At 35.1% G+C, this 27,004-nt stretch overlaps 1 protein-coding gene across 8 annotated transcripts in view; it reads left to right on the top strand.

Annotated features, from left to right (window-relative positions):
* LOC135220010 (uncharacterized) overlaps positions 1-27,004 on the top strand; it is a 397,255-nt gene that overhangs the window by 290,469 nt on the left and 79,782 nt on the right. For all 8 annotated transcript variants that reach the window (XM_064257303.1, XM_064257300.1, XM_064257306.1 and 5 more), the window contains 3 exons: positions 6,249-6,746; positions 11,426-12,032; positions 20,172-20,275. In XM_064257303.1, the coding sequence (XP_064113373.1) occupies positions 6,249-6,746; positions 11,426-12,032; positions 20,172-20,275 (1,209 nt within the window). The remainder of the gene's footprint in view (positions 1-6,248; positions 6,747-11,425; positions 12,033-20,171; positions 20,276-27,004) is intronic.

The raw sequence follows: 27,004 nt of genomic DNA on the forward strand, positions 1-27,004 counted from the left end.
TCCGAATCCACTGTCAACAGACCCGAAGCCTCCAACATAAGTATTCATGCATTGCACTGCAAGATTTACATCAATTATGCAGATTTTGAAATCATATCATCTATGCATGAAGAGGGGGGAACAAATTATGTTTGAGTCTTAATATAATAAAAGGTACCATCCCTCCTATTGAAATCCCAGGCAGCCTCCACAAAGTTATTCATAGCATAATGTTTATATTTTTGTCTGCGCTTCAACTTTTACATATCATCTTTCAGTTTTAGTTTCTTTTACAGGTAGTGATTTTCATACTATTTTTTTTTTATTTTTACCTTTTTCATAAGTTTTTAGTGCTTTTGTTAATTGCTGCCTTAATGATGAAATAAGATGTTGCAAAATGCCATTGCCATTATTTATATATATATATATATATATATATATATATATATATATATATATATATATATATATATATATATATATATATACATATATACACACATATATATTATATATATATATATATATATATATATATATATATATATTATATATATATATAACGTTATATATGTATATATATATATACGTATATACATACAGATATATATATATATATATATATATATATATATATATATATATATATATGTATGTATGTATATGTTATACACACACATACATAATATATATATATATATATATATATATATATATATATATATATATATATATATTATATATATATATATATATATATATATATATATATATATATATATATATATATATATACACACACACATACGTACACATACACATACACATATATATATATATACATATAGATATATATATATATATATATAGATATATATATATATATATAATATATATATATATATATATATATATAGTCTCAGACAGTGTTGATCTTGCCCACATATTTATTGTCAGTCACATTTGCTACTTTCTCAAGCAAAATCCTGCCATATCCATTCACCATCATATTCAAACGGTACAATCAGTAACCTTGTAGTTGCATTCACATTATGACCTCTTATTGTTTACAGAAACTTTGTTTCTCAATGTTGAGGCTCACAGCCTAGCTCCTAAGTCTAGCCATTAATAGACGTGTTGTATTAATCTTCCCCAGAGATTAATACAAACACAAACGGTCAGTTAGGTATGGACAACAGAACTCGGCTATTTTCAACCATATAAATGAACATAACCATAGAATAAACTGGAATTTGTCATGTGTGATTTATAGCAGCAACTGCCGGTACAAGAGTCAAATGATGGAATCGGCCTTAATAAAAGAGAAGCAGGTAATGAACATCTCAAAAGGCGGGTGGATCTCAGATGTCGTCGACAAAGTCTTCATTCAACCAACGCTTAAGAAGATTAAAGGAAGATTACAGCGGGGGTGACCTAAATTGGCTTACTTATGAAGAGAGAGACAGCAGTCTCTGAAATATAGTACTTTTCTCTCTACATTTTTGGTGTTTTTTTATGGGCTCCTTTTATTAGATGGAATTCTGTTGTTATATAACATTTTTATCAGTCATATATATATATATATATATATATATATATATATATATAATATATATATATATATATATATATATATATATATCTTCTTCCCACCATTATCCCTTCATTAAGGGGTTGGTTGCCTTTCCTCACAACATCAGGCATGGTTTATTATTTGGCAAAGGGGTTTTAACAACTGCATGTCCTTGCTGTCATCAACCACAGTTGTTGACTAAAAAGTCCACCTTCAAGGCAGCAGTTTCCACAGGTATTGGTGGGGGCCTGACCCTATGGTAGGGGCATAAGAATACTACCACCGTAGGTCCTGCATGTTGAAAAAGGCGACTAAAAAGGACAGATGCTGCCTTGCAGTCTTACTTTTTTAGTAAAAGGCCAGACCCCCACCAATACCTTTGGAAACTGCTGCCTTGAAGGTGGACTTTTTAGTCAACAACTATGGTTGATGACAGCAAGGACATGAAGTTGTTAAAACCCCTTTGCCAAATAATAAACCATGCCTGATGTTGTGAGGAAAGGCGCATCAGGTAACCAACCCCTTAATGAAGGGATAATGGTGGGAAAGAAGATATATATATATATATATATATATATATATATATATATATATATATATATACACACAGTGGTCCCCCTGTATTCACGGGGGATGCATACCAGACACCCCCCCCCCCCCCCCGCGAATAGTTAGAATCCGCGAATGTTTGGAACCCCCTCTAAAAATGCTCATAAACTCCTATCCTGAACATGCAAACACCAAAGTATCCCTAAAATGACCATCCTTCATCAAATATACATAAAATATCCTATTATGGTACATATTAATCTTTGAAATATTATTAATACTGTTTTAAAGTAAATCTTACACTTTATGGTTATACATAAATACATACTATGTACGTACTGCATGACTTAGTTACGTATGTGAAAATAATTAAGTCCCCCCATAAGTATTTAGTCATGCACGTTTTCTTTCATACTGTTACTATTTGAGACATCCATTTTCTTTTTACAAGGGAAACAATTGTATGTGAAATCACAAATACCAAATGTCTACTTAAAGTATTATCCTACATCAAATATACCATTGAATTGGTATTATTAATATCATTTTAAAGTCATCTTAAACATTTTACCATTAGAAATATATAAACAGCCAATAGCAGAGAGAGAGAGAATAACTCCTTACGATTTCAATAGATTGAAATGAACGTCTGTAGGCAACTTTTTTCCCCTCCCATAAATACATATATTTCTCCAGAGAAGAGAGAAAGAGAGGACTCTGCAATTATGTTTGTCTGTCTATTAATTCTTTTGCTGAGAGTGAGAGAGATAAAAGAAGGAAGAAATAGTAACACCAAATGTATACCTTATGTAACATCCTGCATCAAATTTACCTTAAATTATTATCATATTACTGTATTAATCTTAGAGATTGTATTAATATAGTAGCCTTAAAGGGATATACTTACATACGTACGTATAACACTTGCAGCAAGAGAGATAGAGTTACCACTATGACAAATATCTTGTAGAAGGTACAGAAATTGATACAGAAAAAGACGAAGGGAAGAATTTTCATTTGAAATTAGTTATTGTATTATTACTACTTCTATTATTATTATTATTATTTGAAAATAAAATAAACACGTGCATCTACCATAAAAATTCTGTCATCACAGTAAGAAAGAGGAGTTATCCTTACAAGTGAAATGGAAAGGTCATTTTCATCTCTTTAAAATACTACCATTATGAATTTTGTAATTACAGTTTTATTATTATTATTATTATTATTATTATTATTATTATTATTATTATTATTATTATTATTAAATAACTGAAATTATCAATAAACATTTTACATACTAGTACCATAAAAATTCTTTCATCTCGGTAAAAGAGAGAGAGAGAGTGTTTATCTCTCTCTGTTCTCTCAAAAAATAGTTATAACGCTTCCAGCGAAAGAGAGGGAGGGAGCTACCACTATGACACATTATCTTGTGTGGCAAAAGAGAGAGAAGAGAGAGAGAGAGAGAGAGAGAGAGAGAGAGAGAGAGAGTTAACCTTAATTAAAAGTGACATGGATAGATTAGTATTGTATTTCTTTAAAATACTATCACATAATATGAATTTTGTAATTACAGTTATTATTATTATTTTTTTTTTTTTATTTATTTATTTTTTTTTTGCTCTATCACAGTCCTCCAATTCGACTGGGTGGTATTTATAGTGTGGGGTTCCAGGTTGCATCCTGCCTCCTTAGGAGTCCATCACTTTTCTTACTATGTGTGCCGTTTCTAGGATCACACTCTTCTGCATGAGTCCTGGAGCTACTTCAGCCTCTAGTTTTTCTAGATTCCTTTTCAGGGATCTTGGGATCGTGCCTAGTGCTCCTATGATTATGGGTACGATTTCCACTGGCATATCCCATATCCTTCTTATTTCTATTTTCAGATCTTGATACTTATCCATTTTTTCCCTCTCTTTCTCTTCAACTCTGGTGTCCCATGGTATTGCGACATCAATGAGTGATACTTTCTTCTTGACTTTGTCAATCAACGTCACGTCTGGTCTGTTTGCACGTATCACCCTATCCGTTCTGATACCATAGTCCCAGAGGATCTTTGCCTGATTGTTTTCTATCACTCCTTCTGGTTGGTGCTCGTACCACTTATTATTATTATTATTTGAAAGTATTAAAAACAAATAGTACAAGTACTATAAAAAATCTCGAGTCTCAGTAAATGAGAGAGAGAGAGAGAGAGAGAGAGAGGAAGGGGGAGGGGGGGGGGGGGGGGGGGGGGGGAATTTCATGAGCACTTGATGGCAGCAACAAAACAGCTCCTTCCCCCTCCTGTCACTTAACTTGATATGTATATCTGACAGTTTTAGTACCTGGAGTTTGAGAGAGAAGACTGGGATTTCCTTCATTCTTACATAATTTTTTAAAGTTATAAGCTAAAATCTTACTAATTCACTATGGTATTTTCTTTAATGAATTGATATTATTGCTGTATAAATTAATATTAATATTTGAAAATAGTAAATCATTTATTTATCATACAAAAAACATACATCTTTGTAGTAGTAGTAGTAGTAGTAGAGAGAGAGAGAGAGAGAGAGAGAGAGAGAGAGAGATAGAGAGAGAGAATTATTATTTTTATTATGTGATATCATTTAAACTTATTAAACTTACTAATACAGTATTAATCAAAATTAATATTTGAAAATTTGTAAATCATTTTTGTATCATAAAAATGTATGTAGTCATGAAAATAAACATAAAAATACACTAATTAGTGATTATTTTCGTCAGAAAATTCCGCAAATGAGCGAGTCCGTTTGCGAATAATTTCTAGATAGGTTCCAAAGAAAAATCCTCGAATGTGTGAGTCCGCGAATCCGGAGAACGCAAATACGGGGGGACCACTGTATATATATATATTGTTGTGTGCCACACTGTTGGGCCCTAGGTTTATAGCTGATTGAAGTAAATCAAATGACTTTGCTCAAATTTACTGCCTACATAACAGACCAACCCAAATTGTTATGCTTGTCATGAACTTCCTGTATAACTTGCATTTTTTGACACCTATATTCATATGAGAAGTCATGAGTAGTAAGGTGCTCATTTGTAATATATGCTCCAGTTCTCCTTGCATTAGAAGTGGTATCACGTTTCCAAAGTATTTGTCTATTAATAGCTAGACTTAGGAGCTAGGCTGTGAGCCTCAACTGAGAAACAAGTTTCTGTAAACAATAAGAGGTCATAATGTGAATGCAACTACAAGGTGTTACTGATTGTACCATTTAAATATGATGGTGAATGGATATGGCAGGATTTTGCTTGAGAAAGTAGCAAATGTGACTGACATTAAATATGTGGGCAAGATCAACACTGTCTGAGACAGCAAGTTTACTGTGTCGTTAACAGTCACTATCCACAAAGATAAGAACATAGTGCTACTTGTATGAGGAAAGAAGTGTGTGTGTGTGTGTGTGTGTGTGTGTGTGTGTGTTAAAAAATATACCAGACAACTTAGTGTATTTGTAGGCAGAAAAAAAAGGACCTGTCTTCAGAATGTTGAGCTAATCCTGAATAGTAGATCTTAGCTTTCTTGGTTGCATGTTTTTGCATGCTGTAGAATCAGATAAATCTTGAAGAGGAAAATGCAAGATCCAGAACAATTTGTTAGTGCAGGACCCATTAGAATGGGAAATTTTGTGGTATTTCCAGCCAGAAATGCTGCTGGAAACAAGGAGATGGAAGGAAGGAGTAGAGTCTGTGAGGTAGAAATACCCCTTCTTCCTAAAATAGGTATCCGAATGGAAATGTAAACAAGTATGAAATGTGAGAAATTAAACTGAATTGGAAATTTACACCTATGCTGTTGAATGAAGTCATATTGATTAAAATGTTTTCTCGCTTTAATGAATATGTTTCAAATTTTCCCCTTATGGTGTCACTTTTAGAACAAAACTTAATTCTTGACTATGAAATGCTCAGATGAGAAAACCTGGAGATTTATGATGGCAATATTTGTTTTTGTTGTGACAGTTTCTCTTTAAATCTAGAGGATTTGCTTGCTAGTGCAGAGTCTTTAGACAGGAATGTTTTCAAAATTACATTTACCATGACTGAAAACTTCTTATGTTTCTCTTTGTTTGTAGATTGAAAGGAGTTTGAGATAAACCATAATTCTATGTTTCAGATTGTGGGAGGGGTCTTGGCTGTGCCACGTAACAAAGAAGAGAACGACTGGCTTTTCGACATCTCCAAGAGTCGGGCTCAGTACTGCTCTGGGAATGTTGGAGCATCTTACCTGTGGCTGGGTGCTAATGATATAAGCGAGGAAGGAATCTGGAGGAAGTGGGAGTCAAAATCTGTTCTTTCTTGGCAAAGCTTGTGGAGAGGAGATAGACCAAATGGTGGAAGTGAGGAGAACTGCCTTGTTATGCTTGCTGGAAGTTTTCCGGCACGGTGGTCAGACATTGCTTGCCTGGAAACTTACGCTTTTTGTGTTCCCTGCGAATTTGATAAACTGGCTATATTGTATCTGAAAGGACCTGCTGTTTGCCCAGGATCTCCATTCAACTTACAGTATATCATAGGGGAAAATCGTGGCGGTCGACCCACCTTGCTTGGTTTTTTTCACTCTGATATATTCTGGGATAACGACTTGAAGGTGTGGATGTTGCAGTCCAGGAAAGTAAGTGTACTCACACACATATATTGTATATATATATTTTGTTTGATTGTTTTGTTTACCTATACATGGGTGACTTTTTATCCTCATCAGCAGTATAAACCATAAATGTAATTATAATTATCCTGGGCCTTTCTGTTTAGATACCATGATTGACAACTTAATGACCGGAGTAAATACAGTTTTGATTTATAAGAATTTCCCTTGGTGTAAGGTATACCTTAGGTTTAGTGAATTTGATGTGTGTTTGCTATGTGAATGTTTTGAGTTTAGGAGTGTACATCTACACTGTACAAAGATGGCATTTGTATGACTGTATATTCATTAAAATTCTTTTAGTTTGTAAACTTGATATAAAAAAGAATTAGATATCATTGGGAGTTCTCATGAGGTGAGGATCTTGTTAATAGACTTCTTTTATCAAGGAATTTGCAAGCGGCATTGTCGTAGAGCCAGAAATTGCTTGATGTAATAAAAATAGTGTGAGACTGGTGAGAAGTACAATATATCACTGGATTTTCAGATTTGGAAAGGATCAACTTCCTTACATAGTATTTTAATAGCAGATATACAGTGGTTCCAAGTAATAATACTATACATAATATATATCTACAGGCAGTCCCTGGTTATCGGCGGACTCGGTTAATGGCAACCCAGTTTTATGGCGCTTGTCTAGCACCACAAAATCTGCGATTTGTGGCGCCATACGGGCCAAGTTTTGGTTATCAGCGCCATAAGGTGCTGATAATAGTTATGGTGCCATAACATATCTAACAGAGATCTCATTAACTGAAACTTGACGCCATAAGTGCTATAAATCCTGAGTTTAGGTTAATGGCGGTTTTTTCTTATCAGCTGGCCCTGGGAACTGAACCCCTGCTGATAACTGTATGTGTGTGTGCTTATTTCTGTATGCTCCTTCACACCTTTTCTCCCCTGTATTGCTCGTCAGAAAGTTATAAGGGAATGGATATTTTCTCCAATCAGTTCCTTTATTTTTTCTTTTTCTGAAAAATATGTCGAAAATACTGGATTTTCCCTTCATTTGCTTCATTGCTCGACAGGAAGAGGTATAAATAATTGCATTTGTGCTAATCTTTAGTGGAATACCCACATTTGGAAAATTATGGGAAAGTTACCAGATTTGCTCATGTAGTAGAATTTTAAGACTAGGACTATGGATTTCTTAGGAACAGTAGTATTGTAGCTTAATGTAATGTTTATAAGAAGCTCTCGTGGGAAAAGTTGAAAAGAAAAATGGTAGACCCTGAGCTTTCGCCTTTATTTCAAGACCTTTTACTGTAATCAGGTCTTGAAATAAAGACAAATGCTCAGGGTCTACGATCTTTCCTCTCAACTTTTCCTGCAAGAGCTTCTTATATTATATGTCACGGTACCATTGTAGTATTGGATGAATGTACAGTGGACCCCTCATATTTGCGTTCTCCAGATTCACGGACTCACGCATTCGCGAATTTCTCTTGGGAACGTTTCCTCCCATTATTCATGGAAAATTTTCTTATTCGCATTATTTTTCTATGAGAAATACCCAGAAATTCCTGGCTTTTTTATAAATTCTATCATAAAATGCACTTTATGTGATAAAACTATTAAAAAAAACAAGGTATAAACAATTTTAGTGGGTTTTTCTTGAGTTTTAACTAAAAAAATAAGCTGTTTTCAGCATTTTTATAGGGGTTCCAACTATTCACAGGTTCTAACTATTAGCAGGGGGGTTTCTGGTACACATCCCCCATAAATACAGGGGGACCACTGTAATGTTTATTGACAAGTTTGTGAAAGAATTAGTGATTTGAACGGTGATAATATGCCTCTGTATTTAGAAGGAGCGTGTAAACCTAGTTTTTATTTTATGCTGCTTAATTGATCTTATTATCTATATACATCATTATGCGTAAGGGTAAAAGATGTCTGTTTTGACACTCATTTTTCAAATTCTAGTGGTTTTAGTTCAGTTTTTGCATCTTTTAAAGTCGTTACTTCAAAATAACTGGATTTTTATGGGTGAAATATAAAACTGCATGTAAAATCTTTGGATGTAACATTATATGGATATGTTAGTTCACCTGAACAAGTTCGGTATTATGGTAATTCCAGAAATGAAACATTTGTTTGATTTTGAAGTATGTGTATTCTTTGTTTTTCTGCTGAATCAGTCATGGCAGCCTTTGAATAACATAATTAGGTTAAAGAGTTTTTCTTTATCATAAAACGATACAATTCATTTCCAGAGTTTTTCTTTATTATAAAACGATACAATTCATTTCCATATTTTATTTTTGATGAGGATGATAAGTTAAGCAAGTGGTGTCAAACACTATTTTACTTCAAGAGGAAATAGCCTCACCTAAATTCGCGTAGTGTTACGGTACAATTTCATTTTTCCCAGTTCTACCATTAACCCTTAAACACCGGAGCGGTAAAAAAAAAAATGTCTCCCGTGTGCCGGAAGTGTTTCAGAGTGAGAGCGGAAGCGGAAAAATTTTTTTTTTCAAAAAATCACAGCGCGCTTAGTTTTTAAGATTAAGAGTTCATTTTTGGCTCCTTTTTTTGCCATTGGCTGAAGTTTAGTATGCAACCATCAGAAATGAAAAAAATTATCATTATCATATATAAATAATGCGATATATGATAGCGCAAAAACGAAATTTCATATATAATTGAATTCAAATCGCGCTGTGCGCAAAACGGTTAAAGGTAACGAGTTACTTTTTTTTTCGTTGTAATTTACACTAAATTGCGATCATTTTGGTATATAACACATTGTAAAACAATAAAAGCAACACAGAGAAAATATTATCACAAAATAATGCATGAATTCGTAACGCACGTACGTAAACAAATATTTTTTTCAAAAATTCACCATAAATCTAAATATTGTCCTAGAGACTTCCAATTTCTTTCAAAATGAAGAAAAATGATTGAATATTACTATACTGTAAGAATATTAGCTTACAAATGCAGTTTTCGACCATATCTGACTAGGTAAAGTTGACCGAATGTAGAATTTTTTATATATATATTTTTTTATATGCAATTATTTCGGAAATAAGAAAAGCTACAACCTTCAAATATTTTTTGTTTTATTCTACATGAAATTGCGCACATTTTCATATATAAAACTATGAAATGCCTAATATGAAATGGAGCAAATATTCCGAGAATGGAACGTACGCATTTCGGAGATTTGTGGCGGAGAATCTGCGCGCGGAGGGAAGGAAAGTTTTTTTTTTAATTCACCATAAATCTAAATATTGTGCTAGAGACTTCGAATTTGTTTCAAGATGAAGATAAATGACTGAATATTACTAGACTGTAAGAGTTTTAGCTTACAATTGCGTTTTTCGACTATTTCGGTAGAGTCAAAGTTGACCGAACGTGGTTTTTTTCTATTTATCGTGATTTATATGCAAATATTTAAAAAATGAGAAAAGCTACAACCTTCAATTATTTTTTGTTGTATTTTACATGAAATTGCGCACATTTTCATATATAAAACTTTATGTAACGGCTAATTCAAAATGGTGCAAATATTACCACAATCGTACGTATGATTTTTTTTCGGATGAGTTACCGCGCGGACGTAAAGAAAATGTTATTTTTTCATAAATTCACCATAAATCAAAATATTGTGCCAGAGACTTCCAATTTGTTGCAAACTGAAGGTAAATGCTTGAATATTACTAGAATATAGCAGTTTAGCTTACAATTGCGTTTTTTGACCATTTCGGTAGAGTCAAAGTTGACCGAAGGTTGAAAATTTGTCACTTATCATTTTTAATATGAAAATATTTCAAAATTGATAAAAGCTACAACCATGGGTTGTTTTTAGTTGTATTGTGCATGAAATTGCGCACATTTTCATATATAAAACTTTATGTAACGGCTAATTTAAAATGGTGCAAACATTACCACAATCGCATGTATGATTTTTTCGGAAGAGTTACCGCGCGGACGTAAGGAAAATGTTTTTTCATAAATTCACCATAAATCGAAATATTGTGCTAGAGACTTCCAATTAGTTGCAAAATTAATTTAAATGATTGAATATTACTAAAATATTAGCGTTTTAGCTTACAATTGCGTTTTTCGACCATTTCGATAGAGTCAAAGTTGACCGAAGGTTGAAATTTTGGCACTTATCGTTATTTATATGAAAATATCTCAAAACTGATAAAAGCTACAATCATGAATATTTTTTTGTTGTATTCTTCATAATAATGCGCACATTTTCATATATAATACTCCATGTAACGGCTAATTTAAAATGGTACAAAAATTATGTCAAAGTGACGAAATAATTTCCGAGATGTGTCACAGATACTTTTTAGTGCGGCAAGAAAGAAATTCGCGCTTGCGCGCCTGCGTAACGATTGTAAATAAAACAATACCTTGATCCGTGAACTCCCAGCATCCCCCAAGGCGCGTGATTCAAGAGTTTTCGGCTGGTAGGCCTAAAAGTATTTTTCCGCGAATTTTTAAAAAAACTTTTGTATGTCGACGTAAAATACGTCCAGTCGGCACCCGAGAGACAAAAAATGTCGACGTAAAATACGTCCAGTCGGCGTTTAAGGGTTAATAACTAATTGGCAGTAAATGAATGACTGAACAAAATAAAGTATTTCTTGAATTCATCATAGTGCCTCTCTCTCATTAAACAGGTGAACGATATGGCCTGGTGGAAGCCTCCTGAAGAAGGAGTGTACCCTTTTGGAACCCACTCTTGGACTTTGGGTTCTAAGGTTTGTAACATGATTGAGGGTGAGAGTGTTAACCTAACTATATCTGCCTGTGGCAAGGGGAAATTCACGTGTGACGATGGCTCTTGCATTGACCTACAGCATCGATGTGACTTGAGGGTTGATTGTGAAGACCAGAGTGACGAAGCAAGGTGCTCCTTGGTGGGCATACCACCAGGCTACAGAACGACTATTCCTCCTCCTCCAGCTGCTGACACCAACTCATTGCCAATTTTATTATATGTCAACATCATCTCTTTTACATCTATAGAGACTGAGGCCCTCACTTTTATGACTACATTGGAGCTTAAGCTGAGATGGCAAGATACTAGACTCACTTACTTCAATCTGAAAGATGATAGGTCCCTGAACGTGCTCTCACAGTCCTCCGTGGAAGGCATTTGGAAGCCGAGGGTTTTTTTCAGTAATGCACAAGGCAATGTCTACACCAACTTAGGTGAGGGGTCCAGGATAGAGTGTGTTCGTGATGGGGATTCAATACCAGGGCCCCCTCATCTTCCAGAGGAAGGTAAGTTTGATGCCAGAATAAGTTAAATTGTGCTGAAGTCATTACATAAATAGAAAGCTTTTAATTTTATGTTAAAAGTTTTCCTTTATACATGAATGTTGCTAATGTTGTAATTATTCTCTCTTCCACCTCACTTTTACACAATTGGCCCACCTCATCAATCATCTGCTCTATGGGCTCGTTAGATGTCATCCCTAAAAATGAGTTACAGTGTTACCTCGAGATACGAAATTAATCATTTCCGAGGCGGCCTTCGTATCATGAGCTTTTCGTATCTTGGACCGCATTTTACATGTAAAATGGCTAATCCGTTCCAAGCCCTCCAAAAACACCCCAGTAAATTTCATAATAAAGCTAAATTGACCTACAAACAATGAAATACTACAACAATTTGGACCATTCAATACCTAACTTAATATGTACTGCTAATATACCTGTAAATAAAGTGTATTAGTGTACATGGTATACAAGAAATACTGTACGTACATACGTACGTATGTAGTAAAATGTGGAAGCTTACCTTTCGAGTGAGGCTGTCTCCAAAGTGGCGACAGAGGAGGAGGACAAACGGCAGATACGTATGTACACTTAACTTTACGAAACACATAAAAAAATGTAAGGAAAACATACATAAACTAAACTTTACAAAACACATTAACAAAACCGTAACACTTAACTTTACAAAAAACTAAAATAAAGAATTTTATTTATTTTTTTTATTTATACATATATTTTTTTTTACTTTTTTATACTTTGTTTGTTTTTGTTTTTTTTTCAATACAAAATTTCAATTTCTTTACCACTTTCAACTTTCTGTTTTTTTGTAGTATCACTTGGTTCTTCCTTTTTGCTTACTACTCCTACTAAAGGCCTCTTTAAAAAATAACTATCCAAGGAAGATTGCTTCTGCCTACTTTTAACAATGTTCCTGAAACGACTCGGGCAAACGTCATCGAACTGTGCAAGCACACGGCCTGTGTAAGCCTTTTCGGGGTGTCTTTTCTACTAATGATTGCACCTTATGAAAAGCAGCTAGAGCATCCTTAATTTCTGCCATTGTCATAGAGCCATCGTCCTCCTCCTCGCCGCTGCTAGAGAACTCCTCTTGAACGACGTTATGTTGCATAGCCTCCAACTCCTTCAGGTCATCCGTCGTAAGCTCCTCTTGGTGCTCCTCGAGAAGGTCATTGATGTTGTCCTCATCGACGACCAGCCTCATGGACTTGCCGAGTGCAACGATCTCGTCAAGATCTGGTTGCGAAACAGTTTCAGGATCATCAACTGTTTCTGAATCTGCAGCACCAGCTTCGCCCACATCGAATCCCTCGAAGTCTCGGGCGGATACGGCATCAGCCCAGAGTTTCCTCCACGAAGAATTCAAGGTTCACCTCAAAACCTCCTGCCAAGCTTGGTCAATGAGTCGGATGCATATCGCGATATCGAAATGTTCCTTCCAAAATTCACGCAAGGTGAGGTTTGTGGTATCAGTGATGTCGAAACATCTCTTGAAAAGATGTTTCGTATACAGCTTCTTGAAGTTCAATATCACTTGCTGGTCCATGGGCTGGAGGAGAGGGGTGGTGTTAGGCGGAAGATAAAGAACCTTGATGAAGGAATACTCCGCTAGGATATCTTCCTCGAGGCCAGGAGGGTGAGCAGGGGCATTGTCCAACGCCAGCGATTTCTTTGTCTTTTATCCAGACAAGAAGAAGCCTCTCCATTTCATTGTGCACATGGGTCCTCTTGCTCGACAAAATACGTAGTGACGCCCTTGGAAGGTGTAGCTGCTTTGATGGCATCCTTCTGCTTAAGGATGGTGCCTATTGTCGACGGATTTCGGCCATATTCCTTGGCAATCACACTCAATCGCATACCAGCTTCATACTGCTTGATAATCTCCATCTTCGTTTCCAAAGAGAGCATCCTCTTCTTTTTGTGAATTTCAAGTTTCTTGGGACCCATGACTACGTATATACTGTACGTAATTATGTTATGTAGTACGTATACGTATGTAGTAAAGTTCTCACACAACACGATAAAGTATACTACAACGAAATCACTAACGAATTTACGTTAATAAACGAAATCGTTAGAACGAACAAAAACCGGGTGCATACGATACAGATGATGCCGTGCAGTGGCCGAAGAAGCACGCCGCTACGTAGATGCATGATGGGAGTGATACTGACCAATAGGAGAGAAGGATCTCATGGCGGTGACTAGCATCAGGAACCAATGGGAGAGCGGGAGGATGGTGGCGAGTCTACTCAGTTGGCGGCGCACGAGTTTCAAAATTGTTATCGGTGGCCCGGGTGAATCTCGGACTTAAAGCCAAGGGCATCAAAGCCCTTGCCATATTGTAAAAAGGAGCAAAGTGAGACATTTTATTAATGATATATAAGGCAACAGTCTTATCCATAATAGATTACTGCAGTCTAATATATTCATCCACCTCAGAATCTGCATTAAAAACTCTCGATGCAGTGCACCATGAAGGCGTGCGATTGTGCACAGGAGCATTATGATCGTTCCCAACAAGCTCGCTTCTGGTAGAGGCAGGTGTGTTGCCCTTGAAACATCACCATAATTTGATAACAATACAAAGAGGTCTTTCACTGCAAGCGGGATCGTCTCCTGCAGCTGACTGCTTTCAAAACTGTAATCCAGTAACAGAACTTAATAGCACTAGCTCCTTCCCAAAAAGAGCTAAATACATAATGAACTTGGCAACATAGATCCAGTTTTTCACCCACCAATGGAATTGCCACCACCGTGGATTTTAAAACTAATAAAGATATGTAGTACCTCCCTGTCTTACCTACTTAAAAAGCAAATGACAAGTACAGAAATGTACCGCCAACATGCTTTGGAGCACATTAGAAGAAAAGGAAACAAATTTATGGTATATGCAGACTGCTCCAAAAATAATGTTGGAGTATGAGCATCTGCATATTCGAAAAATATGGTAATCAAAAGATCCCTACCTTTAATATCATCAGTTTTTACTGCTGAAGTCACAGCCACACATATGGCTCTTGATATGATATCTCAGGCAAAAGCAAGTGTCTCTGTTATTTTCAGTGACTCATGCAGCGCTATAGATGCTATAAGACAGTATAAATCAGTAAACCAAATAGTGCAGCAAATACAAATAAAAATTCATCAACTCCTCCAATCAGGATTATCAATAGAAATATGTTGGATCCCAGCACGTTTGGGAATAAAAGGAAATGAAAATGCAGACTCAGCTGCCAAATTAGCCTGCACTATCCCTCCAACAATTACATATGCCCCAGTGTCAAACTGGATAACATCGGTTAAACCATTGATTCACCAGGATTGGAAAAGAGAATGGGCCTCAGTGCCAACAACAAATAAACTTAAAAACATAAAAACTGAAGTGTATGCATGGAGGACATCCTCACAGGAGGAAAGATCAAAAGAGGTGATCCTAACAAGGCTCCGTATAGGACACACAAAATTCTCGCATGGTCACTTAATGTCAACACCACATGCTGACCCAATAACGTGTAACAGATATCAAACACCCCTGACAGTACAGCATTTACTTATTGAGTGCCCAAATTGGACCCAGCAAAGGTCAATTTATATATGGAATTCAAAAATGAAAAGTATTCTTGCTGAAAGCAAAGATTTTTCAATAAATAACACCATAAATTTTTTAAATAAGACAGGTTTCTCAAATAAAGTCTAATTTTTTTATTTAATTTTTTTTAAATTATTTATTTATTTGTTTATTTATTTATTTTTTTTTTCCTTCTCCTTCTTCCCAGAATTAATCACTGAGAACCAGCCCAAGAAGAGTCTACTTGAGACTCAGAGGTCTGGAAAAACTAAGCCCTATTAATGATAATTAATTGATCCAAATATTGGGGACTGACAATGTGCAATGCTTGTAAAAACATAGATTAAGTCCAACTGCTCAGACACGGACAAGACAATTAAAGGATTATACAGGGCAGCAACTGACCACATTCAAACCTTTGGTAAAAAAAACTTATTCACATAATATATTAAACATACATATACAAAAAATATCTGTAAGTCAACTAATTTGTATTTAAGTCTGTGATTGTATCTTTGAGGTCATTCTTAAACATGTTAAAAATACAAAGGTCTAAATGAAACAGGCCATGACTAATATTAAAATTACAGTGGGAATTAGTAACCTTCCCAAATGAACATAAACATGGGTACAATTTAAGAGGTTAAGAAAATGATTAAGTCCAACCTCTCAGATACAGGGACAAGACAATTAAAGGATTATACAGGGCGGCAACTGACTACATTCAAACCTTTGGTAAACAAAAACTATTCACAAAACATATTAAATATACATATACAAACAGAATGTCTATAAGGCAACTAATTTGTATTTAATCTGTGATTGCATCTTTGAGGTCATTCTTAAACATGTTGCAAATACAAGGGTCTAAATGAAACAAGCCACGACTAATATTACAAGTACAATGATACTCTGTATCTAACTATAAATAAAATTTAATATACTAATGAAGATTTGCTGAATGGAATCCATTAGATTTTTGCTATACAGAAAGCCTTTTTTTTTTTGCCTGTTTTTCATAACAATTCATCTTATGTATCTTTGTCCATGTTGGTAGATTAATTGAAAGCATCTTACGGGCTTATGATTTTAATCATAAACACAATTATCACACTAAGCTCAGTAATTGAAAGCAACTTACTGGGTAATAATTTCTGGTGAACTTGAAGGTCCCTCTTCCAAGTGGACCTCGAGGTCTTTCTGGTGGACTTTAAGGTCCCTCCTCCTAGTGACCTGAAGGTCTTTCTGGTGGAGTTGAATGTCTCTCTTCCTGGTGATCTGAAGGTCTTTTGGGTGGACTATAAGGTCCCCTCCTCCTGGTGACCTGAAGTTCTTTCTGGCCAGCTTGAAGGTCTCTCCTCCTGGTGACCACATTGTTGGTCTGGATGTACGCAAATATGAATGAACAACATGAGATGTATATTAATAATATAAGATATATACTATATATATTATATATATATATATATTATATATATATATATATACATAATATTTACATATATATCTATATAATATATATATAGATATATATAATAAATATATATGTATATTTTGTGTGTGTGTGTGTGTGTGTGTGTGTGTGTGTAATAAACAGTAGCACACCTCAGACTGATCTTAATCTGTTCCAGATGGCTGCTTGAAATGTGATTTGTTCAAAATATGACAGAAATTTCCCAATAAGAAATAGATGGAATCTGGATAATTTGTTCCAAACTTCCAACCACCCAAAAATTCACCCTTTCAAAAAATTTTCTATTACTGATGTGTTCAAAAGTTAAATTAAGTGTAAAGTAATAAAACTGGACATTATATGAGGTAAAAAAAAATGCAAAAAAATTTGTTTCTGTGAGTGCTAAAAATTTTATCTACAAACTGTGATGAAAATGTTGCCCAGCTCATTGGGATTGAGGAAGGAGAGACGGGTCATGGTAGCAAAGGTTGATCAAAATTTTATTCACATTTTGCAAGGATAATCAAAAGAGAGTAAACACTTGGATCTTGAGTGCAAGAAGATTAATTATGCTTCAAAACATCAACTTCCTGTTATACTGAGAGTCAGTATAACAGGAAGTTGATGTTTTGAAGCATAATTAATCTTCTTGCACTCAAGATCCAAGTGTTTACTCTCTTTTGATTATCCTTGCAAAATGTGAATAAAATTTTGATCAACCTTTGCTACCATGACCCGTCTCTCCTTCCTCAATCCCAATGAGCTGGGCAACATTTTTCATCACAGTTTGTAGATAAAATTTTTAGCACTCACAGAAACAAATTTTTTTGCATTTTTTTTTACCTCATATAATGTCCAGTTTTATTACTTTACACTTAATTTAACTTTTGAACACATCAGTAATAGAAAATTTTTTGAAAGGGTGAATTTTTGGGTGGTTGGAAGTTTGGAACAAATTATCCAGATTCCATCTATTTCTTATTGGGAAATTTCTGTCATATTTTGAACAAATCACATTTCAAGCAGCCATCTGGAACAGATTAAGATCAGTCTGAGGTGCTACTGTTTATTACACACACACACACACACACACACACAAAATATACATATATATATATATATATATATATATATATATATATATATATATATATATAATTATATATATATATATATATATGTATATATATATATATATATATATATATATATATATATATATATATATATATGTGTGTGTGTGTGTGTGTGTGTGTGTGTGTGTGTGTGTATGTGTGTGTAAGTTTTTTGGATGCTATAGACAAAATTTTGCACTCTGCATTTGTGTCACCCCAGGGAGGTTATAACTCAAAATCTGACCCCCTACCCCATGACAGACATACAAACATAGACAAAACAAATGAAATTTGTCACCTTTTCTTTCAGTGCTTTATGGGTTAATTCTCATTTATCCACCCGACACTCCACCTTTCCTTCTAGGCACTGTCAGATGTATGATTGTCCTACAGCTTAATTGTAAGGCTTCTAATGTTGGGTTCCATTGCAAACTTCTGTATGGTCTTACTATCCATAAAACTCATGGCAAAGCTTTGGACACTTCAGTGTAGAGTTTTAAGTTTCAGAAGTAAGAGTTCTGGTCCACTCATATATGAGCACAGCCTTCTTGGTACTGGTCTTTTTAGGCATGATCCCGGTATTTGCATGGCTTTGCCAGCACAAGTCCTGTTATTGGACAGAGATCAATTTTCGTCGTTGTTATAGCCCTGATCCCATTGACTGATATTTCTCCGTTCATGGCCTTGGGTACAAATATGGGTCCCAGCACAGAGCTCCTTGTGATCATGAATCTTGTATGTCTCAGAACACTACAGAGCCAATCCTAATGATGGATTTGGGGATGGCTCCATCTGATGATGGTGAATGCCTTCTTATATAAAGTTTCCTCTTGTTTTGCATAGGAATTGAGAATTAATCCATGAAGTTTGAAGACGTTCTTTTATTGCTTCTACCAGTTGGGTCAGGGCAGAGTCTCATACGTCCCAAATTTGTCTACTTCCCTTTGGACTTCAAAGTAATAAACTAGTTCTTAAAAATCCCATGACATCATAGCATCCTTTGCCATCACATCTTGGTGGTTTTCATAGGAATTAAAAAAAAAAAAACTCCTTTGTGCCCGGGGAGAGCACTGGAGAATTATCTGAAGAAAGCAGAAAATGTCAACAAGACCACTTTAGACGACTACTTGAGATTTTGTGTCCGTAAACGTGCTACATATTAGTCTTTGTAAATTCCATTTGCAGATATCATATTTTTCTAGAAACTATTTCCTGATAAGGGGGCCATACTTTACAAGGGGTTCACTTCATTGTGTAGGTTCTAACTAAGGTCATTATACATGATATGAAAGTATTTACTTCTCAGCTCACTGTTCACAGTATTTCTCATGCAAAAGTGATTGTTGCTAATTTTTTATAATCACATTCAACTTTTGCAGTGTTTTAATTTAAGACATCACGTCACTTCCTAGACTTATTATCGGTAAAATTAGTTGCCGAAGGGAGGTAGGCAATTAAGTACTAGTCCTCGTTACCCATTTTTCATTCTACTCAGACTTTGTATGAAATTCATATAATATACAACATATTTTGATGCAGTTTTGCTAACTTTTGCATTAAGTTCTCAGTATTGTAGTCACCATCTTGTCATAGTACTTCCAACTAATTTAACAGTTTCATATAAGAAGAAACCAAAGAACTGTGATGTCAGTTGGTTATTAGAATGCAACACAAAAGGGATTGGAAATTGTTTTAGTGTATGGGCCCTTTTAGCATTTATTTTATGTTGAAATAAACCACCCATTAATTTATAGTTCCCTTCTCATAACTCCTTTTATAATTGTTATTCACATTTGCTTCAATTTACTAAGGAAGCAAATGATGTTCAGAGCATTGTTTACACAGAAAGCTGTTTCTAGTAGTGGTATTCTGACTGAATAAAGTTTTTTCAGCATAAAAATTACTTTTAAGTTTATATGATCTTATTGATAAATAAAGTTAGCATAGCAAGACTTTGATTTTTTACTGTATAACTTGAATTTCAGTGAACCTCTTCTCTGGAAGTGAAAACAGCTTAGAAATGAGCCAACTGTATGGAGTGACATATACGTGTGATTTCAATCTTCTCATGTTTCCATTTGATGCTCAGGTTTGTATGCATATGTATTTTATATGTTTTAGCTGCCAGTTATTACTCAACAGTTCTGATGAAGTTAGATCTACAAAAGTGCAATGGATAATATTGATGAAATTTTGAGTATATTATGATGTTTTCACTTTATTTTTATCCAAAACTTTCATAACATTGATTTCATGAAGTTGTAAATTCTTGCGTCATACTGTAGCTTTGGCACCCGATCTTCCTGACTTACCTCTTATAAATTCTCACATTTTGTACTTGAAAAGACCATTGTTAGGATTCTGGTGTTCATCTGAAGGTTAATTTTAGCCAAATAATGTAATAGATTTAAGAGATGTTGATATTTAGTGTCAATTAGGAGTTCCCTGGGTCTCTAGGGCTGACAATAAACCTTGATTTGGTGACTTGCGCTCTCCTTCCTTACACATGTACCACTAACTGATCTCTCTAGTTTGATGTTCATTACCTTTGATGTCAGTATCCTTTTTTTCCACCTTATATACAAGTTTCACTGAATGATGGAGTTCTTCAGTTGGGTTTTAGTGATGGAGTTTTTCAGTTGGGTTTTGGATTTGTTTGCTTGCTACAACTGTTAAGTGATTTTAGACAAACTCTGTTTCCTTTGCATCAAGTCCTCATTTTCAATGCTATTAACCCTTTACTGCCGACTGGACGTATTTTACGTCGACATTTTTTGTCTCTCGGGTGCCGACTGGACGTATTTTACGTCGACATACAAAAGTTTTTTTAAAAATTCGCGGAAAAATACTTTTAGGCCTACCAGCCGAAAACTCTTGAATCACGCGCCTTGGGGGATGCTGGGAGTTCACGGATCAAGGTGTTGTTTTGTTTACAATTGTTACGCAGGCGCGCAAGCGCGAATTTCTTTCTTGCCGCACTAAAAAGTATCTGTGACACATCTCGGAAATTATTTCGTCACTTTGACATAATTTTTGTACCATTTTAAATTAGCCGTTACATGGAGTATTATATATGAAAATGTGTGCATTTTTATGTAGAGTACAACAAAAAAATACTCATGATTGTAGCTTTTATCGGTTTTGAGATATTTTCATATAAATAACGATGTGCCAAAATTTCAACCTTCGGTCAACTTTGACTCTACCGAAATGGTCGAAAAACGCAATTGTAAGCTAAAGCTCTTATATTTTAGTAATATTCAATCATTTATCTTAATTTTGCTACTAATTGGAAGTCTCTAGCACAATATTTCGATTTATGATGAATTTATGAAAAAACTTTTTCCTTACGTCCGCGCGGTAACTCTTCCGAAAAAAATCATACATGCGATTGTGGTAATGTTTGCACCATTTTAAATTAGCCGTTACATAAAGTTTTATATATGAAAATGTGCGCAATTTCATGCACAATACAACTAAAAATAACCCATGGTTGTAGCTTTTATCAATTTTGAAATATTTTCATATAAAAAATGATAAGTGACAAATTTTCAACCTTCGGTCAATTTTGACTCTACATAAATGGTCGAAAAACGCAATTGTAAGCTAAAACGCTTATATTCTAGTAATATTCAAGCATTTCCCTTAATTTTGCAACAAATTGGAAGTCTCTAGCACAATATTTTGATTTATGGTGAATTTATGAAAAAAATATTTTCTTTACGTCCGCGCGGTAACTCTTCCGAAAAAATCATACGTGCGATTGTGGCAATGTTTGCACCATTTTAAATTAGCCTTTACATAAAGTTTTATATATGAAAATGTGCGCAATTTCATGTAGAATACAACAAAAACTAATTAAAGGTTGTAGCTTTTCTCATTTTTGAAATATTTGCATATAAATGACGATAAATAGAAAAATAACTACGTTCGGTCAACTTTGACTCTACCGAAATGGTCGAAAAACGCAATTGTAAGCTAAAACTATTACAGTCTAGTAATATTCAGTCATTTATTTTCATCTTGAAACAAATTCGAAGTCTCTAGCACAATATTTAGATTTATGGTGAATTAAAAAAAAAAACTTTCCTTTCCTCTGCGCTCGGATTCTCCGCCACAAATCTCCAAAATGCGTACGTCCCATTCTTGGAATATTTGCTCCGTTTCATATTAGGCATTTCATAGAGTTTTATATATGAAAATGTGTGCAATTTCATGTAGAATAAAACAAAAAATATTTGAAGTTTGTAGCTTTTCTTATTTCCGAAACAATTACATGTAAAAAAATTCGACATTCAGTGAACTTTAACGCCTCAGATATGGTCAAAAACTGCATTTGTAAGCTAATACTCTTACAGTATAGTAATATTCAATCATTTTTCTTCATTTTGAAGGAAATTGGAAGTCTCTAGGACAATATTTAGATTTATGGTGAATTTTTGAAAAAAATATTTGTTTACTTCCGCGCGTTACAAATTCATGCATTATTTTGTGATAATATTTTCTCTGTGTTGCTTTTATCATTTTACAATGTGTTATATACCAAAATGATTGCAATTTAGTGTACATTACAATGAAAAAAAGTAACTTGTTACCTTTAACCGTTTTGCGCACAGCGCGATTTGAATACAATTATATATGAAATTTCGTTTTTGCGCTATCATATATCGCATTATTTATATATGATAATGATAATTTTTTTCATTTCTGATGGTTGCATACTAAACTTCAGCCAATGATAAAAGAAGGAGCCAAAAATGAACTCTTAATTTTGAAAACTAAGCGCGCTGTGATTTTTTAAAAAAAATATTTTTTCCGCTTCCGCGCTCACTCTGAAACACCTCCGGCACATGGGAGACATTTTTTTTTTTTACCGCTTCGGCGTTTAAGGGTTAAGTGTATATGTTTTCTTTGTATAATTTATTTTACCCTCCTTTGCCTTGTGGCATATTTTGTATGGCATTGTTGTCAAATAAGATTACCATGGCTTTTTGTAATAGTGTGCCAGAAAATGGATGAATTAATGCATTATAAGAATATTTGATCATAGCTAGTTAACAAAATATAAAGGATGATACAGGCAAATCTTTCTATTATATACAGTGGACCACCCGTATTCGCATTCTTCGGATTCGCGGACTCACACATTTGTGGATTCCTCCCGGGAACGTTTCCCCACATTATTCGCGGAAAATTCGCACATTCATAGTATTTTTCTATGAGAAATATCTACAAATTCCTGATATTTTTTTTTTAGCAATTTCATCATAAAATGCACTTTTTGTGACAAAACTATTAAAAAAAAACGTTTAAAATTTTTGATTGGGTTTTTCTTGAGTTTTAACTAACAAAATAGGCTGTTTTCAGCATTTTTATAAGGGTTCCAACTATTCGCTGGTTCTAACTATTCACAGGCGGATCTGGTACGCATCCCCCGCGAATATGGGGCGACCACTGTATATATTTTTTAAAGCAATTAGGCAACATAAATTGCTTTGTTGGGTAATAATAATAATAATAATAATAATAATAATAATAATAATAATAATAATAATAATAATAATAATAATAATAATAATAATACAGGCAGTCCCCGGGTTACGATGGGCTCGGCTTACGACGTTCCGAGGTTAAGGTGCTTTTCAATTATATTCATCAGAAATTATTTCCAGAGTTACGACGCATGTTCCAGGGTTACATCGCCTACAACGCTCATCTGGCAGAAGAAATATGACACCAAAAATGCAAAATAATCAATATTTGAAGGTTTTTTGATGCAAAATGCATTAAGAATGCTGTTTACATAGTTTTTAATGCACCTAAAGCATTAAAAGTAAGGTTTTCTTAGGATTTTTTACAATGTTCCATCTTACAACAATTTTTGGCTTACAATGTGTCTCAAGAACGGAACCCCCGTCGTAACCCGGGGACTGCTTGTAATGTGTTTGCATTATGTGAATTGATTTTGTACTGAGTTTTCTCCATTGTTTTTAATTCACTTTTCCTGCAAATTAATACGTATTCATCAATAGATGGCCAATGTTCATATGTTTTGTGGATATAAATAGCATGTTTCTTACATCAGAAATTCTTTATTTTTTATGAAGTAGGTTTACTGAAACTTCTACTTTCCCCACCGTTATCCCTACATTAAGGGGTCGGTTGCCTGATGCACCTTCTCCATTGCCTTCCATCAAAGGCATTTCCGTCACCAAATCTCTTCTTCTCTCCATACCTTCCTTCACTTTACCTCACCATCTAATTCTCCCTCTCCCTCTCAATCTTCTTCCTCTATTAGGTTCCTACCAAGCCCTCTTCACTGCCTCCTTGTCATCCATCCACAACCATCTTACTCATTACTCTCCTATCACCTCTGTAATCTTTACTAAGCCTGCCTTACTATTTATTTCATCATTTTCCAATCACTCAAGAGCAGCAATATTCCCATAATCCACCTCAGCATTCTCATCTCTGTTTTCTCAAGCTTTACTTCCTCTTTTCTTCTTAGAGCCCATGTGTGCGCTCCATACATTAACACTGGTCCTATCACTGTGCTATGGATCTTAACTTTTAGCTTGATTGGCATTTTCTTATCACACCACTCCACCTACCTCTCTCCACTTCCCCCATGCACCTTTTATCCTACTGTCAACTTCAGCTTCACATCCTCCCTCTTGGCTTAAAGTAGATCCTAAGTATTGAAACTTTTCTGCCCTTTTTATAATCAAGCCTCTTCTCTCTTGTATTACTATTTTGTCTCTGTCTTCCCTACTGCTCACCAAAACCTCTGTTTTATCCACATTCAACTTTAAGCCACCCCTCTCTAAAGACCCTGCCACTCTCCAACCCTTCTCTGTAGGTCCTCCTCATTTTCAGCAGTAATCACCAGATCATCGGTGTACAGCAACTCCCACAGCTCTTCATTCCTGATCTCGTCACTCAACACATCCATGACCAGCACAAACAAAAATGGGCTTAATGCTGACCCCTGGTGTAATCCAACACTAACTTCAAAGTTTTCTGTTTCCCCCAACTCCTGCTATTACTTTTGTGCTTGTTATTTTATATATTATCTCGACCAGCCTAACCAACTTTTCTGGGACTTTCATTTTCCTTAAACACCAAAATATCACTTCTCTTGGGATTCTATCGTATGCTCTCTCTAGGTCTATAAATTCCCTCTGGCCTCTTTCCCTGTAGCTGTCTTACTATGAAGATGGCATCCACCATCCTTCTTCCTCTCATGAGTCCATACTGCTGTTTCCCCATCTTTACAATCTCTCTTAATCTCTCATCCAGTATTCTCTAAAACTTTCAATCCATGCTGTGTTAGTTTAATTCCCCTGTAGTTACCACAATCCATGACATCTCCCTTCTGCTTGTATATATGTACCATTAGGCTCTCCTCCAAGTCCCTTGGCATTTCTTCCTCTTCACACATAGCTTTTAATAAATCCAGCATCCAGTTCTCCCCCTATGTACTTAGTAATTTGATCATTTCAATTTGGAACTCCGATGGACCTGGTGATTTACCATTCTTCATTTTCCTTAATGCTCTCTTCACTTCTGTATCCTGTATCTCCATCACTGGTCCATCCACCCTCTGAGCTTCCCCCATCTCCTCTCTCTCATTTTTAGTATTTAACAGTTGTTCAAAATGCTCTCGCCATCTCTTCTTAATGTCTTCATCCTTATACAATGCACCCAATTTACCCACATCCTGTCTCTGCCTTTCCTCAAGTTTGAAATCTTATAGATATCCTTTTCTCCTTCTCTTATTCCTAGTCTTTCGTTCTGCTGCTCTACTGCCCTTCCAATAGCCATACCTACCCTCCTTGCCTCTCTTTCCTCTTCTCTGTACCTTACCTTTGCACCCTGTGCTTGCCTTACTTTTCAGTCCTTAAATGCTTTTGATTTTCTTTTAATTGATTCTTGCACCTCTCCATTCCACCGTCCACTTTTCTCCTCAAGACACTCCATATCCGCTGGTTCTTCCCACCAGTTCCTTTGCTTCCCCCACACATATTTCTCTCATGTCTTCCCAGATATTTTCCACTCTGTTACCCTGTCCAAAATCTACGTTCCCCCTTTCCAGACATCTCTCTCTCACAGTCCTCCTAAATTGCTCTCCCTTTTCTCCTTTAAGGTCCCAAATCTTAATTCTAGATCTTCTCTTTCTCTTCTTGGGTTTCCTACCTCTCATTTTCAAATCCATCACCACCAACCTATGCTGTTTAACACACGCTTATCCCAAGTTCACTTTGCAGTTTGTCTCATTCCTTTTGTCGGCTCCTCTAGCCAGGATGTAATGTATTTGGCTCTGCACTCCACTTTCATAACTTATCAAGTACTTATATAAATTTTGAAACCATGTGTTCATACAGGCCAATTCAAAACTAAGCCATCTCCAATAAATAATCCCCATCTTCATTTCTAATTCCAAACCCATGGCCTCCATGTTCCTCCTCATACCCATCTCTTCTCTTTCCCACCCTGCTATCCATTCATATCGGCTCCTATTATTAGTTTCTCCTCCTCTTTCACTGTTCTAAGTTCTAATGGCAGCCTCAAACTCTTGTCTAAATAATTCTTTCTCTTGCTCTTGGCACCCCCATCTGAGGAGTGTATGCTGATATTATATTTACTACCTTGTCTCCTATTATTATTGAAATCTTGAAAAGCCTATCATTTACTCTCTTTACTTCTACCACTTTTTCCTTCCAGTTGTTAATTACTATAATTCCAACTCATTTCTTCCCTATCGTGACCCTCTGTAATAGAGCTTATACCCATTTCCTGTCTCTCTAGTTCCACTCCC

The sequence above is a fragment of the Macrobrachium nipponense genome, chromosome 1 (genome assembly GCF_015104395.2).
Source record: "Macrobrachium nipponense isolate FS-2020 chromosome 1, ASM1510439v2, whole genome shotgun sequence".
Taxonomy (NCBI): domain Eukaryota; kingdom Metazoa; phylum Arthropoda; class Malacostraca; order Decapoda; family Palaemonidae; genus Macrobrachium; species Macrobrachium nipponense.